General features: G+C 44.4%; 3 protein-coding genes across 3 annotated transcripts; 1 reads left to right on the plus strand and 2 right to left on the minus strand.

Moving 5' to 3' along the window:
* Window positions 1-4,502: 4,502 nt before the first annotated feature.
* LOC125512924 (receptor like protein 22-like) lies at window positions 4,503-10,551 on the minus strand. The gene is made up of 4 exons (XM_048677987.1): window positions 10,364-10,551; window positions 9,903-10,268; window positions 7,653-9,250; window positions 4,503-6,590 (listed from the first exon to the last, which is right to left on the minus strand). Exons 3-4 carry the CDS (start codon window positions 8,440-8,442, stop codon window positions 4,711-4,713), a joined length of 2,670 nt encoding a protein of 889 aa, XP_048533944.1. The 5' UTR covers window positions 8,443-9,250; window positions 9,903-10,268; window positions 10,364-10,551; the 3' UTR covers window positions 4,503-4,710.
* Window positions 10,552-10,701: 150 nt separating this feature from the next.
* On the minus strand, window positions 10,702-13,944 carry LOC125512926. Its single transcript, XM_048677988.1, has 5 exons — window positions 13,728-13,944; window positions 12,831-13,241; window positions 12,431-12,748; window positions 11,554-11,976; window positions 10,702-11,481 (listed from the first exon to the last, which is right to left on the minus strand). The coding sequence occupies exons 1-5, from the start codon at window positions 13,887-13,889 to the stop codon at window positions 10,843-10,845; spliced, it is 1,953 nt and encodes a 650-aa protein (XP_048533945.1). The 5' UTR covers window positions 13,890-13,944; the 3' UTR covers window positions 10,702-10,842.
* A 2,081-nt stretch (window positions 13,945-16,025) lies between these two features.
* Window positions 16,026-19,062, plus strand: LOC125516063 (MEIOTIC F-BOX protein MOF-like). Its single transcript, XM_048681551.1, has 5 exons — window positions 16,026-16,181; window positions 16,266-17,139; window positions 17,325-17,489; window positions 17,575-17,728; window positions 18,749-19,062. The coding sequence occupies exons 2-5, from the start codon at window positions 16,276-16,278 to the stop codon at window positions 18,763-18,765; spliced, it is 1,200 nt and encodes a 399-aa protein (XP_048537508.1). The 5' UTR covers window positions 16,026-16,181; window positions 16,266-16,275; the 3' UTR covers window positions 18,766-19,062.
* Window positions 19,063-19,161: the final 99 nt, after the last annotated feature.

Consider the following 19,161-nt stretch of genomic DNA (forward strand, 5'->3'; position numbering starts at 1 on the left):
CTATGTTATCTTCCCTTTTATTATCTATATATTACATGGGATGTTGTGAAGATTGCCTAACTTGCGACATATGCCTTCAATGCGATTATGCCTCTAAGTCGTGCCTCGACACGTGGGAGATATAGTCGCATCGAGGGTGTTACACTGTCCTTGGTGTTGCACTGGTTGCAGCAGGAGTTCTTGCCCATGCTGCTGGTGGAGCAGATGGAGCTGCCATTGGTGCATCAACTCTCCTGTTTTCCTGCAGTGAGAACATATAGACAGATTAGAACATAGTATTAAATATACACAAGATTTAACCTGCAGTGACAACATATATAAATAAGATTTAACCTGGTGTTGGTTCCTTCTCATTGCTAGGGCTGGCTTCAGATTTTTGTGGCAGCTAGTGTACCTATGCTCTGTCAAGTTGCAATTGCTGCAGGTTATTGTTGCCATCCTTGAAGTACCTTTGGGAGCTGGCTTCTCAAACTGATTCTTAGTCTGCTTCTTTCCTGGCTTGTCTCTGAAAACTGGTGGCTCTATGTCAGGGGTCCCAATATTTGGCCATAGATCAGGCCCAGGCACAGGATACACAATTGGATTGTAGGCTGCTTAGTACATTGGTTTCTTGATGAAATCACTAACAAAATCTTCTAGATGAAGTTTTGCCTTGTTAATTGCAGAAACACCATGCTTGCAAGGAACACCAGTCATGTCCCATTTGCTACACCCACATCTGTGCACTTGCAGATTTACTGCATATGTGCTTTCTCCACTGCTAACCTGGTATAGATCAGGTCCTGCTTTGATTGACTGACAATATCTAGCATGGTGTTTTGCTTCTTCTAACTTCTCAGCATATGTTGGGCATATCTGCCACTTGGCTGTCTCAGTCTTGGTCCTATTGGCATTGAACTTAACTAGCAATTTTGTTCTGATGCTATCAACCATGGTTTTAATTGGTTTCCCTCTCACATCAAGTATCATTTTGTTGAACACTTCACTAATATTGTTAACAACCAAATCAGTTTTACAATTCTTGTCCATGGCATGTCTAGCCCATGTATGCTTGGGTATCTTTCTAAGCCATTTCCAAGCTGTCTCACACTCTCTTTTCATGCCTTCCATTGCTTGTTCAAAACCATGCTCAGTATATGAATAACTAGCCTGATCCATATACTTCTTTAACTCTTCACCTCTAAAGCCAGCTGTTTGAAAGTTCTGATAAATATATCTAAGGCAGTATCTTTGAGGGCAATTTGGGAAGACATTGTTTATGGCTTTAAGAAGGCCCCGTTTAAATAACTAGTGTTCAAAATATAGTATAACAACACACTATTTGACAGTACTAAGCATGGTAAAACTTCAGTAAAAATAAGAATTATGATGTATGAGGTATCTTTTGTCTATCAGATATGCTAGTGTACTTGCCATACTTGCCTGACTCACCACCAAGAGCATACTTGAGCTGGGTTAGAAACCAGGACCAGCTGGCAGTGTCCTCCTTGTCAACAATAGCAAATGCAATGGGAAAGATGTTGTTATTACCATCTCTTCCAGTTGCAGCCAATATTTGTTGCCCTGTTGTCAACTTAACAAAGCAACCATCAACATCTACAACCAAACATAACACATTAGCACCAAGCATAAACAAAAGCAATGGCAAATATGTTGGGAAAATAATTATGCAAGTACCTATGAAGGGTCTGCAACCATTTAGGAAGCCCTCTTTGTAAGCATTGAGGCACATGAACAAGCCATGAAATCTAGGGTTTTTGCTAGGATGAAGCTTTAAATGCTTTGTTGTCACAATGCATCTACTTCCAGGATTGGTATCCAGCACAGCTTGGAGGTAATCCCTTATCCTAGTGTATTGTGCCCTCTGATCTCCTTGGACAACTTCCTTAGCTGCTTTCCTTGCCCTCTAGGCCATGTGAATGGACACTTCAATTCCATGTTTTTTCTTCAAATTGTCAATTATTGCCTGGACTGGTGTGTTTATGTCAGACCTTAACTGTTGCTCACACTCATGTGCCAACCATCTTGCAGTGACTTGGTGCTCTCTCCAACAGCAGGACCGTTGTGGTACAAGTTCATTTTCTTCATGCAAAATGTCTTCTCATGTGCAATTTTGGAAGCAGCAATGAAAAAAGGACAGTCATCTGTACTGCAAACTACAATAACTCTCTGAGCAATTCCTATGAAATGAGTAGTTCCTGTTTTGTGAGATGTGAAATGTTAGGAGTGCCCTCCTGAACTGCTGGACATCTAGCAAACAAAGTTGCTTGACAAATTGTTCTTATGGGTTTTTCCTCTCCTCATCATACCAAACCCTAACTTTATTCTTTTTGGACCTGCTCTTCCTACCATTTGGTAGCTTAAATGGTGAAAGCTGAGCACAATCATTCTCTTCTTGACTTAAATCACCTGGGTTGCTCTCCTCATCAGATGAAGGTGCCCAGTATTGCTCTATGATTTGATCCAAACTTGCATGGGATCTTGTTGTTGGCCCCTTCCCCCTCCTCTTACTTCCTCCTGTGCTGCTGCTACCTCCTAAACTGCTTCCTCCTACACTGCTTCCTCCTCTCAAGCCCTCATCTACTAGCTCCTCTTGTCCTTCCTCCTCATCTCTTCCTTCATTCTCCTCCTCCTCATCTGGTCCATATAGCTCTTCTACATCAATGTCTCCTTCAAAGTGATGTAGTGGATCATCCCTATGCCTCTTCATTGCCTCCAACCTAGCCAATATGCCCTCATCTTCAAGATCTTCATCCTCACTTTCACTATCAGTGAACTCCTCAGCAAGCAGCTGTGGGAGTTTTCTTTTTGCTGCCTTGTACTTCTCTCTTTGTATCATATTACTCCTGTACCTCTGAATTTCTTCATTTCTTTTCTGCTCCATCATCTGCTCAATGTGCTCTTGCTCTTGGTCTGTCTTCATGAAATACTCATGCCTCTCATTACCATTGTCCAAAGCAAACTCAGGTTCACTTGGGCCCTTTTGCTTCAACAAACAAGAGCTCTCCTGTGTGTTCATTACTTGGACTGGTTGTGGTTGGGGTTTCACTGGACTGGGGAAAAGAACTCCTGAATTGTCTACCTCATAGACAACTGGTACACCTATTTCTGATAAAGGAACCTGCTCTTCATAAGCATGACCAATGTTCAAATCAACTGGTCTAGGTGCATCACTTCTCATAACTGTAATGTTAACAACATTCTTTCCTTTACTAGCTATGTCATCCAACATTTCTTCCACCTTGTCATCATCAGTTAATTCTTCCATTCCTCACACACCAACTCCTGGATCTCTAACATAATACATAAAATCCCTTGAACTATAGCCTTCTACCTCTATTAGGGCAATGAGATTCCAGAAGGTTATGTCTGATAAACAGATTGTTCTTTCCAAGTTATCTCTGTCTAGGAAATGGAACCCCACTTCCCATTCTTCATCATCCAAGCTACAAATTCAGATAAAATGCATTTAACGATGTTCACAATTATTGTTAAGAGGTCTCATTGGTGGCAACAGAAATTCAGTTTAGAGTGTTAAAATCCAGTTAACAGTGTAAAAAAAATTCAGTTAACAACATACAATTATCAATAAATTCAGTTAACAGTTAACAGTGTTCACAATATTCAGTTAACAGAGTTAAAATTGTTGGCAACAGAAATTCAGTTAACAGTGTTAAAATCCACTTAACAGTCTTCAAAAAATCCAGTTAACAATATACAATGTTCAATAAATTCAGTACACAGTTAACAGTTTACTGAAAATTTAGTTAACAACTAACATTAACCCTAATGCTAGAACCCTAACACTACAACCTTAGCCGTACTACAACTACCCAAGAACACCAACCATAGAACCCTAACACTACAACCCTAACCCTAGAATACCAATCGGGGAAATGACAAAGGAGGAGGAGGATGACTTACTCCACACCGCCGAAGGAGGAGGCAAAATGGTGGCTGCCCGTTGGATTGGCCTTCACCGACTGGGCGAACGCAGTAGCCGCCGCGTATTCCAACGACTTCGGCGGCGACGGCGGTTGGGGAAGAGGCAGCGCGCTCGACGGATTGGAGCTCCCGTAGAACTCCGGTGGATCTCCAGCACCGTCGCCCGGAGCATCCCCGCCGGCAGCAACTCCCCCGCCGCCGTCCACACCGCTAGGTTTCGTCGTCGCCATGGATTGGAGCTGGAGGGAGAGGACGGAGCAGATCTGGTCTGGTCGGGCGCCGTCGGTCGGTCGGTCCGGCTCGACAAGATGTACGCTCAAACGGCGCCGTCAGCGCGTCCGTTACGCCACGTCACGCATATTGGGCCCCCCATGTCAGAAACGCCCTCAACCGCGCAGAATTACATGTTCAGTGTAATCTGCAAAACTGTTACTGAATCCGCGGTGGCTTTTGCAAATGATTAGCGACCACGTTGTTTTCTGCAAGATAAGCCCAAATGTGGTGGTTTCTTGCAATTCACTCGTTTCTAACCCTAGTACTATGTTCTGTGCCCTTAGTGCCATGTAATTAATAAAGTTTGATCCTCCAGCTTCAACATTGTGTACACTACATATTATTCGTAGTGACATCACATATTTGATTCATCAATCTTTGCAATCCATACAATGAAATGGAGCATACAAGTACTTTGTACTGTTTACCTAAAAAGCACTTTCTATAAAATACTACTCTACATAGTTTTGCTTAGCGGTATAGCACATGGATTTACCAACGCTTGCGGTCCAATCCTTCAATGTGACAAAACATTCGGAACGTAATTGCCGATGCAAAGCCCACTCCAAACCCCAGGCCAACAAATGTGAAGAGAAGGATGGCATCAAGTTTATCCTGCCACAAATTATAAGGTTCAGGAGGGTCCAATGCACTTGAATTTGTAGTCTCACATTGTTTAGAGAGCGGACTTCCACATAGCCCCACGTTGCCTTCAAATGAACTATTGGGGAATGACAAGAACTGGTTGCCCTGCGGTATTCTTCCAACCAAGTTGTTGTATGAAAGATTCAACCAGGCAAGAGAGGTTAGAGAGGTCAGCACTTGCGGGATTTCCCCTGAAATCCGGTTCCAGGAGAGGTCCAACGATTCCAGCTGAGACAAGTTACTGAGGCTAGATGGCATTTGTCCCGTGAAATTGTTGGACGACATATTAACCCCGTGAAGCGAAACAAGATTCCCAATTGACTCTGGAATAGGACCATCAAATGAGTTATTTGAGAAATCGATTGCTTTGAAAGTAGTTAGAATCTTGGTGAAAATAAGGTCGGATCCCTTAAGTGTGATGGTAACAGTGTCTTGATAAAATCCACGTGTCGTGTTTGTGTAATACCCTAAAACTCGTCCCTCCTCATTGACATTTTCCATCATTGCTTTGAATTTATTGAACCATCCTTTTGGCAGGTGTCCATAGAATCTGTTGGAAGCCAAACAGAGTATTTGCAAACTTGGGAACTGGTTGATGGTTCCATGGTCACCATCAAGATCCCTTATTGTTCCATTGAGCTGGTTGGACCGTAAGACAAGGACGCGAAGCTTTGGAAGAATACCCAACCAAGATGGAAAAGAACCGCGGAACTGATTGTTACCAACATCAAGAAGCTCTAACTGTTGACAATTTGACAGTGATCTTGGTAGTTCACCTTCAATTCGATTTCTGTTCAAATCTATCGTTCGAAACTTGCATTCCTCTCTAATATTTTCAGGCAACATCCCGTTGAATTGATTTTCTCTCAACTTCAACACGGCTAGTTTCCCACTTCCTATAAGACATGATGGGAGTGATCCACTAAAATTGTTGTAAGACAGGTCCAAGATATTGAGATGGCTTGCACTGCAGATGGAAGATGGTACATAACCATTTAATTTATTCTTGGACAAATTGAGGTAGAAGCTTCTAATATATCTTCCAAAGTCGGGAAGAATGGAAGAGAAGTTATTGTTTGAATAATCCAATACTTTCCCAGGCATTGCAGTTACTGGTATTGGTATGCTGCCTTGAAGCCTATTAAAGCTGAGATCAAGAGCAGTTAGGCGTGGCATATGAACAAGAGAAGGAAACTTCTCCAAAGCCGTGAACATGTTGCGTGAGAAGTTCAAACTCTCAAGCTGGTCCTTCCAGTTCTCCCATACCAAACTTGGTATAACATCATTTATTTGATTACTTGAAAGGTCAAGAACGGAAACTTTATCTAGATATCTCAGTGAACCCGGAAATTTTGTGAGGTTGCAGGATGCAAGGTGTATCTGGTAGATGTTAGGAAGAGATTTTAAAACGTCACCGCCTTCTTCGTCGGCGATTGATAGCTTGTTGTTGGATAGACTAAGAAAAAAGAGTTTCTCCAACCTCCAGAAAGAGCTTAGTTTGATTGTGCCTGACAATCTATTTGATTCAAAGTTGAGGTATTCAAGATGTTTAAGCTGAAGGATTGATTTGGGTATATGGCCAGTTAACTGGTTGTCGTTTATCTCGACAGTAGACAAGGATGAATATAGAGGGGAAGGAATGTCTTCAAGATGACCAGAGAGTTGATTGTTCTTTAGGGAAAGCACTTTCAATGCTGGAAAAGCGAACAACGATTGTGGAATTTTCCCTGCATGAAAAGGGCGAGTACTAGTCAAAATATGTTCCAGTGCTTTTAAAAGAAAATTAATACACATATCTTGATGTATCTATGGCAAAATAGCAATCAGTTTTTTTAAAAAGAAGTAAATTATCCATTAATTTCTGAAATATTTCATGACTTTTAGGTGCGATACTGTGTTCATATACTTTTATAGTTAATTCGGCCTATATTTCTAACAAACTTAAATAACACTACTAATAGGGCAGCCCGGTGCACGTAGCTTCTGCTTGCGCAGAGTCCGACCACTTTGGGTCTATTGTACGCAGCCTTTCCCTACATTTCTGCAAGAGGCTACTAATGCAGAGGCAGGGATAAACATAAATAACACTACTAATGCCCCAAAAAATTAAATAACCACATTTTTAACTGTGCATGCTAACCAACATTTACAGATAAATAGTACAATTGATAGTTTAATAGAATATGTGGTTTTCAGCTATGGTGTGGGCATCGTCTGACGCAGAGGCCAGGGGTAAACCCTCCTTTTCGGAAAAGGTAGTTTTCAGCTAAGTAAATTACTGAAGACTATGGTTATAGTAGTTGGAAATTAAGTTTCACTGTGAGTAGCGAAAGTGTTATGGCCATAAAAAGTTTCACAAAAGAACATCCTAACCAAACTATAGCTCGATCTACCGAAAAAAGTTTTCGCCATTGTTTATATATAAAGCAAAGACCAACGACAATTCACCGCAAACAACACACACCCGAGGCAGGATACATAGGTGCTGAAGAACAGCTACAACCGGAGTGTGGCTCATTGTGAAATGTGAACTCGCTAGAGGTGTGGTTAGGCAAGTACTACACAACTAAAAAGTGTCGAGTATAAAAAATAAGATGTTTTTTCTGCAAAAATGTTTACTCTTTCTGTAAATACATGGGGTGACCTCATTGTTTCAGGTTGAAAAACAGAGTAATTTCCTTTTCTTAGCAGTACCGTGTATTTGAATAGATGAGAGTTGTGTCAACCATGATATGCATTTAGCTAGGAACGAAAAGAAGCATTATCTGAGATTGTAGTTAGGATCTCACCAACAAGGCTGTTGTTCCCTAGCCGTAAAACTTCAAGCCGGGTCAAGTTTGCGATTGCCGAGGGAATCGACCCAGAATGCCGGCAACCTTGGATACTCAATGTTGTCAACCTGTTAAGGTTTCCGATCCATGAAGGCATCGGTTGCCCGGTGTAGTTGCAATTTTCGAAATCCAGCAGCGTCAGCTTCGCAAGAGTTCCAATCTGATCAGGCACCGTCCCAGTGAAACTGCAACTCTTCATGCGCAGGTACACCAAGCCCGTCAGATTGCCGATCCAAGAGGGCTGTGACCGAGAGAAATCATATCTCTCGAGGCGCAAAGATGTCAGCTGCCTGATATCGCCAACCGAAGAAAGCTCGGGACCTACCGGGTCCCAGGAGCTCGACCCGTGAAGCTCCAGAGTGTTCAGTGATGGGAGCTTGCTCAGCGAAGAGAGCCCCTCGGAAATGCGTGTGGTGGTGAGGCTCAGGATCTTGAGGGAGGTGAGGTTGAGGAGTGCGGGGTCGACACGGCGGATCGCCGCGTCGACGACGCTGAGGTTCAGGGAGATGACCCTTCCGGAGGCTGCGTCGCAGGCGACACTCTCCCAGTGGCAGCAGTCTTTTCCAGCTCGCCATGACGGTAGGTTTGCATGGGTGAAGGAATGTTTGAGGTGGAGGAGGGCTGAGGCTTGGTCTGGGAGGCAGGGGACGGTGCTGTTGGTGGTGTTGGCTGAAGCGTGCATGGAACAGGAGCATATGAGGAGGAGCGTGAGGATGTGGAGGTGGTGCAGAATGGGAGTAGCCACCATTTTGCTGCTGGCCTGCGGCTTCCAATGGTGTAGGACAGTAGGAGTATGTTCCCTTTATAGAGTGAAGACAGTGGGAATCATTTTATATGGTCTGGGTCATGCATGCCGTGGTTGACAGGCCATTTGGTGAGAAAAATATTACGGTGGTTGTGGTTGGCAGGCAGTCAAGATGCATGCATGGTTCCTGAAGTCTTTGTTTTATGCTTGCATTTCTGTAGGCATTTTCAGCTGCTTCTTCTCGGATGGCAAACCTAAGCCCAACAATAGAAACATGTGCTAGACTTCGACCAGCCGGCAGAAATGCTCCGATCATTCTGTTTTGTTTTTCAACCCATTTTCGTGAACTTCAAAGCAGAGCATGATGGTTTCCAAAGCAGAGCATTGTGGTTTCTTTGCTGGTAGCTGGAACAGGAACACCATGCTTTGCAGCTGGAGGCTTTGTCCAACTGACCCCCAAAATGCTTCTTGTGTCACTTGGAAAATGCACACATCCCATCGTTTTCTTACTTCTGGGTATTATCTAACGACCAAGACACCTGGTAACACCAGCATCCATCTTCTTTGTGATCTTTCTATAAATTACTGCTGAGACTTGCAAGTCGTCCTACACAGGCCCTTTGGGTGTTGGTCCAAGAAGAACCTCAAGCAAGACATCTGGAACGGACAGAGAGAACTTTTCAAAGGTTGAACTGTTCTCTGGACTGCTTTCCGGCTTCGAGTCAAGTTACGCATTTCATACTCTTCAAACGTAGTAGCTCCCGCATGACTGTTCTTTTCTTTCTGTTAGTAGCAGTTTGTCACCATTTGCCTGCATGTGTCACACCAAACTGTCATATAATGCGGAAAATTCTCGGTCCAGCGAAGGGGACAGATGACCAAGAAACAATTTATTCATTACTTACTACAGTGCTTCCTTCGTCATCAACATACTGACGGTCAAAGCTAGGGGTGGTTGATTACACACGTTGTCGGAGGACCTACCATCTTTACTGGTACAAAAAGCATTGGCTGGTTCTTCAGTCTTTGCTACCTCTATTCCACCGTGTTACCCACAGTTTTTAACAAACCGATTAATTGAATTTAATAGATCGGGCATTGAGTTAGTCCTGCTATCCATTGATTAACTTCAGAATTCAAATCACCCACCCCTCTAATGATCACCAGAAAACCTAAAAACCAGACTCACATTCCCTCCATTCACTTGATACCATGACTGTTTGACCTTGTTGGACTTTGAAAGCTCAAAGGGGAGCATGAAAAGACTTTGGTTTTGTTGACTGTGGTGATTATATTAAATGTAGTCCTGCTGTCATTTCCCATCAGGACTGGGCACTGATATTAGGCTCTTACGCTGCTGGCGTCAGAGAGTAATTACGTTGGGCTCTGATAGATTGCAAAGAAACTATGCAACAGATCCAAAGTTAATCTTAGGCAGATATAATAAAGTAACTTCGACATACCAGAAACCCTTGCAGTTTGTTAGCATCGGATCCAGCCATGTCGCCCAGTTGATCCTCAGAGTCGTACCGCTTCCATGCATTGCACATCTCGGTCACTGGCCATTCTTTAAACAGACATTTTGGGGGAACACAATGAATTTGGGAATCTGGATCATCTGTATTGCCTTCTCCTCATCATCACCATCACCAATGGTCAGAATAGCCCTCTCATATTCTCTGTAGGCTTCCCAGAGTTAGCTGCCTTTTAGTCACATGTAGACCCCCTGCAGTGACTGCAGACTCTTACAAATCCCTCATTTTTGAAAGATCAGATTGTGACCATCATGACACTGACTGATCATGCTCCTCAACAGAACCAAGGTAGTCCTGCAAAATAGATTAATGCTTCGATCAACAAGATAAGTTATCACTCCAGATGCTCAACAATCTAAACTCAACTCCACAAAAACAGTATGGCATACCAGATATTCTTGCACTCCACGTTCATAGAGCTTTTCATGACTTTAACAACAGAGACAAGGAGAAAGGTTTTGGTGCAGATAACATAAATATTCCAGGAAAGCGCTTCAAGAGAAAAAAGAATCACAAACCCAAAGCTCAGTTAGATCTCATCCTTCGGCCAATCCCACCACATATTTGGTGCGAGAGGCACGAACCTTATTGATATCCCCCGGTTATTTTTTCAAACATTGTACTAACTGAAAAGGAAAACACTAGTGCGTAGATAACAACCACAAAGCTCAGACCAATCAGTCTGTCACAAAACAGAACAACAGAAAAACCAAAAGCATACAAGAGATTTATCAACCAATCAGACCAATCGACATTAAGCTAGTCAGGCAATAACTTCATCAACCAAAAGCATCTACCCACCTAGAAGTTCATACAAGATAATACTACGTACAACGAAATAACATTGAAGTCAAGACAATGAAGCAGCTCATTTCGAGCTATTGCATCGTCGAGCGATGATCTCATTCTGCAAGCTCATGTAGAACTGTTGTTGTCGCCCAGTCATAGCACTAATATCCATATCCATTATTCTCCCATCTTCCAACCTTCTCTGAAGTTCTAACTCTCTTTCCCTTACTTCCAGCTTCTTTCTCTTGAATTCTAACTCTCTTTCTTTTACTTCAAGCTTTTTTCTCTTGTGTGCTATCATGCCTTTTCCATTTGCAATCCTCTCTTCTTCTAGTGCACATGCTTGTTCAAAGTGCTCATCTTCCTTGAGCTCTTTCACGCTCTCCGCCACTCTCTTATTTGACCACAGATGATCTGCCGCTTCCATGTAAATATTATCATTTGGAGAGACAGAACTTTTACAAGGTTGTAATTGTTCTTTCTCCGCCATACTACCTATTGGTCTTTCCAAAGGCTCATTTTCTGGAGTAGGAACCTCCGCTTCACCATCAGGACAACTTGAGTTGGACGTGTCTGGACTTGAATTGGGTGTCGTCTTCTGTTTTTTCTGAGATAACATATCAGTCCATTTTTTATGGAGTTGTAAGGTATTCCAACAATGCAAGAAACCAAACACTTTCTTTTCTTCTGCCTTGTACACTTCCAATGCCTGAACAATCTGTGCAAGTATATGTCTTGTTAAAATTACATAAAACAAATGTAACTACAGATTAAAGAGATAGGTGTATACCTTATCTTTCTCTGTCGTTACGCTTCTACACCCAACACGGTCATAACATCCACAGAACTTCTGTACGTGTTCTTGAATGGTCGACCAACGGTGCAAGAGAGAATTTTGACTACGATCTGACTCGAAGTTCCTGTTCTCGTGGAAGTAACAATGCATTCTCTGCCAATAAGTAGAACAAGTCTGCTCATTCCCTTGTGCTGCATCCATACTGATATTTAGCCATGCCAACACCAACATATAGTCTTCCTTGTCACTGAAATTTTCTGTTCTCTTGATGTTTGTTGGCATGGACGGAATAGCTTGTTCAATTGGCGATTGTTGCTCCTCAGCTGAGCTACTACCAAGTTGACGGTCATCCCAAAATGGTTCCTTGTTTCCCTGATTCAACAAGCTCCTATAAGTATAACCATCCATTGTGGCAACCTGCATTGCAAAATAATAAATTAGTCTTCTCTTGCTGCCGCATAACAGAGTGCGCCATGAATATTTGCAGGAATAGTTCAATTATAATCTCTGTTTGTGTCCAGTAAGGGAGAGAGACACGTGGTCTTGGTGTGATTGCGTCAACTCTTATCCAAATTAATTAAAACCAAGCAAATTTTGCATTCTCCTGTTTCTTTGTGAGCTCTACTCCACACCTTCCAGGATGTCATGTGAACCAGTAAGAGAAATTCGTCACCCTAAGGGCAAAACAAATGCCGAAAAAGGTCCAAATGTGTAAGAGCACGTCCTAGTAAAAAATTCAGTGTGCAGGTAGGCACCGCCATAAAGCTCGCATCAACTTGTGCATCAGAAAACCTGGTCAAAGCCCTAGCTATTCAGCGAGATGAGGGCATGGCAGTGTGCCCAAGAGAGGGTGAGACAGGGGATGGGATACCTGAAGGTGGGACTTGTGGTCGAGAGGCTGCTCCTGGAGGGCGCACTCCAGGGCCTGAACCTGCTCATGCCCACAGTCCCCTCCGTCGTCCGAGCCCGAGTCCTCATTTTTTGGACTACGAACCTCCGCTTCATCATCAAGCCGAGTTGAGTTGGTTCCATGAGCAAATGTACCCGGACTTGAATTGGAGGTTGTCTTCTGTTTTTTCTGAGACAACCTGTCAGTCCACTTTTGATGGGCGTGTAAGGTATTCCAACAATGCAAGAAACTAAACGCTTTCTTCTCTTCTGATTTGTACACTCCCAACGCCTGAACTATCTGCGCAAGTATGTAGATATGTCTTAACAAAATCGCACGGAACATGTGAAGTTACAAGCAGATTAAAGCGATAGGTGCATACCCTTTCTTCCTCCGTGACCCTGTTCTTACACCCAATCCGGTCATAACACCAGCAGAATTTCTGAACGTGTTCCTGAATGGTAGACCAACGGTGCGTGAGGGAATTCTGATTGCGATCCGACTCGAAGTTCCTGTTCCGGTGGAAGTAACAATATATCCTCTGCCAGTAAGAACGAACTTGCTCGTTCCCTGGTGCTACTTCCATGCCGATATTCAGCCATGCCAACACCAACATGTTGTCTTCCTTATCGCTGAAATTTTTTGTTCTCCTGCCCCTTGATCTCACGGACCGAGTAGACCGTTCAGCTGGCGACTGCTGCTCCTCAGCTGGGGTACAGACTTGACGGTCGTCCCAAAATGCGCCGTTGTTTCCCTGGTTCAGCGAGCTCCTGTAACCATCCATTGGGGCACCCTGCATTGCGAGACAACAAATTAGTCGTCTCTCCCAATAAACTGCGGCTGCATAACATTGGGAGATGACAAATTAGTCATCCATTTGGGCACCATGGATATATGCCTGAATAGTTCAAGTGTGGTCTCTGTTTTTCTGTATCCAGTGAGAGAAAGAGATACACATGGCATTTACAGTATGTGATAGCATCAATGCATATCCAAATTAACCAGGGAACCAAAAATTATTTGTTCTTTTTTTCCCTTGAAAAGAAATATTTGTTCTTTCCCAATTCTCCTATTTCAGTAGCTCATTCTGACAATTCGTCACCCTAATTGCGGAATTGGCGCAGTAAAATGTCCAAATGCGTGGGATCGCGCCCTAAATCGAGAACCAATTGTGCAGGCAGGCGCCGGGAAGCACGCATCAGCCCGATCAAAGCCCTAGCCGGTCGGCGGCGAGAGGAGGAGGACGGCGGGGCGCGCGAGGGAGAGCGCAGCAGGGTACCTGCACGTGGGACTCGTGGGCGAGAGGATGTCCCTGGATGGCGCCCCGCATGGCCTTGACGCGGACCCCGTCGAAGCCCGGGGGCGGCCTCCCGGAGGTGAGATTCTCCCCCTCGTGGGCGCCTCCGCCGGCGACGCCCGCCTCCGGCAGGCCCTCCTCCATGGGCGGCGTACCCGACCGTGCGTCAGTCACAGCAAAAACGACGCGACCGAGCTCGGGGCGCTGCGTTTTTCCTCTTTTACCCCCCTTCCCGTTTCTCCGCACTTTTCCGGGGAAGCGCCGCAGGAGTACCGAAATTCGGACGCGGTCCATGGTTTTCCCTTTGGAACAGTATTCACAAGACAAAAAATATATTCCGGCAAACCTCGTAAATGTTTCCACACTCTCTTTTATTCCTGACTAGTGTAAAAAACGCTTTTATATTATGAGACGGATGAAGTACAATGCGTCAAGAATAAGATCTCTCAATTGCTGACCATCGGCAGCAACAATGTGATGTGGATTGCCGATCGACTTCATCGATGTGTAGAACCTCGAACCTCGACTCAAGAGTGACATAGTTTATTTTTTGTGGGGGAAGAGTGACATTGTCCGTCGAGAGAAAATCCAATGTACTAGTTCATTTGATAGCTCGTCTTTGTGCCAATTTTCGACACATAGGTAATGCCATCTTCGTTGCCTAGGTGGATCAAAAATTTCACCAGGGAGGTGTTTAAAATTTGCACGTGCATATAGAAATGGAGATGAGGCAGCGACCACATCATGTTCGGTTGCATTGTTGCTTAATATGCGTGGAGTGCGATTCGAGAGGCCACGGATTACAACCGGAACAGAAAGGTTTTTGTGGATGTTCACCATCGGCAAGGAGGGGCGTTTAACTTGGGTGGCTTTTCACGACGATTAATTGCTTGGTCACTATGGACCATCCGTAATAAAGCATTATTTGAGCGGAAAATCTTCAAGCATCCGACTGATGTGGTGTATAGAAACGTTGTGTGATTGCAGCTTTGAAAGCTACTAGGAGAACGAAGGATCAATCACATCTTGAAGCATACATCAACAAGCTGCGAGCTACATGTCGCCAACTCCGGGAACCAACTACAGATACTACTGCCTGGAGAGGCACCCATCTTGTCGCGGTTATGACTAAGGAGATGAGACCGAAGTTTTATACCTCGGTGGCTAACCTCGATGGCAATGCGCTTGTTGATGGTATAATTTGGCTACTTAGTATGTGATGAGCCAAATTAAATCAATGGTTTATTAAGTTGATCGGTTAATGCATTGTTAAAGTGTTTCCATAAAAAATTTCATGGAAGGTGAAGATACAAGTCCTAAGAAGAATCATATGCTATATTGGACCATGGGCGTGATGCATGCAAGTGATATATATCTACGTATATGAAGAAGTATGCTTAGTCCTGATGGCCATTATCCTGTTTGATTTGCGACGTTGCCGGAATATTTAACATTTTCTTTGTGGGCTCAAGATATTTATACATATGCTTAGCCATTATATTTAGTGTGATGGCGACGTGGCCGGAATACTTTATTCATATATACAAGAGTGCATGTACGGTGGATATGGCCTAGATTTGCTACGTACTTAGATCGGCAAGTATATTTTTTGTAGACGTATGCTACATGGTAACCGAATCAAGAAAGGCGTCCTGATCGGTTTTAGCTTCGGAGTTGTAATCTTGTATGCCAAGTCCAGCGTGCCATATATATGTAAGGCCGTGGCCGATTGAGGAGGAGAGCAATCGATCTATCAATACAAACTACTTTTTCACGTATGTCTATTTTCTGTTGTTACCTCCTGCCAAGCTCTAGCGGCCCTAGGGTTTGGCGATCTTTGCCGTTTTGCGCTGGAAAGCGGCCGGTTCTCCTTCACGAAAACGAGGAAATCTTTGTTGCTTTGCTCGTAAACTAATCGTTCGTCGTCACAAAAGCACGACAAATATCCTAGTGTTGCGCGGCGATTTCGCGTGCCAACAGCGCTGTGTCGCTTGTTCTGGCCCTAGACCTTAGTGCCTTGTGTCGAAACTTATTTCCTTTGTCGTCTTCTTTTATCTCCTTTCTCATGAAGTTCGGCCGAGCGGTTGTAAACTGTAAAACTTAAGGGCCTCATTCTTAAGGCCGGGCAAGCGTCTCAGCTTTAAAAAAAATGCGTGTGTATGCACAGATGTTTTTCCGATGCCTCGAGAGCATGTGCTCTCGGGTGCATGAGCATGCGCATGCGCAGATATTTTGCATATCCGATCCATTTTATGACCGCCGACACCCACGAGTTTCGAGAAAGTACACGCCAGTCCCATCCATCCTTTCCCCTTCCCTCAAAAAAAAAAAATCCATCCTTTCCCCGTTTCTCTGCCACTGCCTCTGCCCGTCTGCCGACTCGTGACGGCCGGACCTGCCGGCGGCCGGCCAGAGGCGAGCCGCCGCCACCGCAAGGTATCCATCCGTCCCTCCCGAGTCCCGCCCCGTCCTCTCCACCACCGCCACGCCGTCCTGACGATTCTCCGCCTCGCACCGCAGCGCCTCCGGAATGCCTCAAGGGAGGAGGCACGGGAGCGCGGCGCCGCCGGTGCGCGGCGCGGACCGCATCGGCGCGCTCCCGGACCCCATCCTGCAGCACGTCCTCTCCTTCCTCCCGGCGCAGGCGGCCGTGCGGACGTGCGTGCTGGCCCGGCGCTGGCGCCACCTCTGGAGATCCACCAGGGGCCTGCGCGTCGTGGGCCTCGACGGCGCGGACGCCGTCCAGGGCCTCCGCAAGTTCATGGACCACCTGCTGGTCCTGCGCGACCGCGCCGCCGACCTGGACGCCGCCGAGATCAGGTTCGACCGGTTCTCGGTGGCCGACGACGAGGCCTACGTGAACCTCTGGACCCGCTTCGCCGTCATGAGCAGGGTCCGCGACCTCACCCTCCACATCGGCGCCTCCTCCTACCTCGACCTCGACAACCTGCCCCTCGTCTCCCAGCACCTGCGGGTGATGAACCTCGACGGTCTCAGCCTGCAGCAGAAATTTCTTGACCTCGCCGGCTGCCCGGCGCTGGAGGTTCTGAATATGCAGCACTGCGACATCAGCGTTGGCAGGATATCGTCCCGTTCCCTGAAGCATTTGAGCCTCAGAAGCTGCCGCTCCAACTCCAATTGCTGGGTCCATGTCTCTGCTCCGGGCCTTGTCTCTCTGGTGCTGCTTAGATTTGGGGGCACAACCCCTTTTCTTGAGAACATGGCGCTGCTGGAGACCGCGCGTCTTGATCTTAGTGACGACTTCGATGTCTGCTTCGATTACGACTCCGATGAGAACTCTGTTCCTTTCAATAAAGATGACAGTGGTGATTCTGTGCTCCTGGGTGCTCTCTCGGGTGCTAAACATCTGGAGCTGGTATCTGCATTTCAAAATGTATGGTACCACTACTCTTCAACTCCTTCTGTTATCCCCTCTTTTTGTGGTGCACTGTCTACAATGTTGCTAGGCAATTAACTGGATTACATATATACATCACCATCCGTTGGGGTGCATTAGGTCATAAATTTGCGTACGTTCTGGTTAAGGATTGCTTGATCATTTTACATTTCTGTTTTCAGTTTGTTTTCAGAAGAGATTTGAGACAGTGCCCTACATTCAGCAAGTTAAAGACTTTATTACTCAATGAGGACTGGTCCGAGGCTCCTGACTTGGATGCACTAGCTTGCATTCTGAAACACTCGCCAGTTCTAGAGAAGCTCACTCTTCAACTCTTTACCAACAAGGTATAAATCTTCGAAATGGGCAATTGCTACACTGTTGAGGTTATTACCGATTATTCATCTTTGTTGGTGTTCCTGCTTACCATAGGGACCAAAACAAGAAATGAAAATGAAAGGAAGCTACAGTTCAGCGGAGAGACCGGCTGCAATATCAGAGCACCTTAAAGTAGTTGAAGTCCAGTGTAATGTGGTCAATCAGGGAGTTTTCAAAGTTTTGAAGTTCCTCTGTGCATTTAATATACGTAAGCTAACTGATGGCACTTTCCATACTCTTTATCTTCTGAAATTAGCCTTCGTATGTGGGAACGAAACTGTGGAAGCAAGCTGTGAAGAATAAACTCCTGAATTATGTAGGAAGAACAGTTTGTAGGGGTGCCAAATTATTTCAGGCTTGAAAAAAAAATCTGAACCACATCCGGAAGGGGCACAAGTTAAAACCAATATTATCCATTTTGTCGGCAAAGGAGGCTTTAGTTTAGCTGTGTTGCATAAACAGTGAGTGTAAAACGACATGTGTACTTGTTGATTGGTTCTGGTCTCTTTTGGGCAGTGGCGCAAATATTTGAATCAATTAATTCAGAGTAGGGATACAGTATCTTCACATGTTGATTAGCTTTGAAGTCTGAACATCAACTCAAGTTCTGCAGGAATACATATTTTCACTCTTTTTGTTTTAGAGTAGTCGGTGCTAATCAGTAATGTTTTTTATGAGTTCGTTAGATGGGCAGGTCCTTGCCCTTATGGACTAATGTTATTCCGCACTCGATTCTTGATCATGCAGAATAACTGCAGTATGATATCTCTTTACATTATATAAACATAGTGGCTATTGTATGATGTTCCTGCATTATAGTTTTGGTTGTGATTCCTCTGTTTGCTCCTGGGAAGTCGTCAATGTTTACATAACGTATTTTTTTTCTTTCAAAAAGAATCTGTACATCACATGTCTATTAGTGTATGCCATGATTCCTTACTTCACCTTTCCTTTGACATGAAACTGCTTATGGCATTTTCTGCATTCTCATTTCATTTGGGAGCTGTTTAGATATATGTTTTCTTGTTATATGTCAGATTAAGCCAGAAATATATTCAAAGTTTTTCCCATAGTTCATGTTAAGATAAGTTGCGCCTGTAAAGTGAGTGTCCTTCAATCTTACTGAAGTCTGTTCCAGTATCTTCATTTCCATCGGCATGAAAGTGTAACTGAGCATTCTACTTCTGCATATACGCCACTCTTACGTTATCTTTTCATTTATATACAGGATTCAGTTTTGAGTAGGGGTGAGAAGATGTGGGGCGTCAGTTGATTTGGCATCTCGTGGCTATTCAGTTGATTTGCCATTGTGACAAGGCTTCCATGTTCTTTTTTACATGTGTGTCTGATACCAGTTTTGTCAGTTTGTTCAAAGCCAAAAGAGACCAGAATAATGTTGCACATCAGATTGTTGCTGTTGTTCGTAGAATAGGAGCTGGAGCTATTTCGAGCTCTGCTGTTCCTGATCATATAGCTCATGTAATTAACACTGTACTGTAACTATCTTGACATGCCTACTGAATGAATCACTTTTGGCCCTCATTTTTCTTTTTTTACCAGTTCTACCCAGGAACGGTGTAGAATCCGCAGCAGTACATAACTTGTGAACTCTAGGCCATATATCTAGTTGGATTTGGTTTT

The sequence above is a fragment of the Triticum urartu genome, chromosome 6 (assembly GCF_003073215.2).
Source record: "Triticum urartu cultivar G1812 chromosome 6, Tu2.1, whole genome shotgun sequence".
Classification (NCBI taxonomy): Eukaryota; Viridiplantae; Streptophyta; class Magnoliopsida; order Poales; family Poaceae; genus Triticum; species Triticum urartu.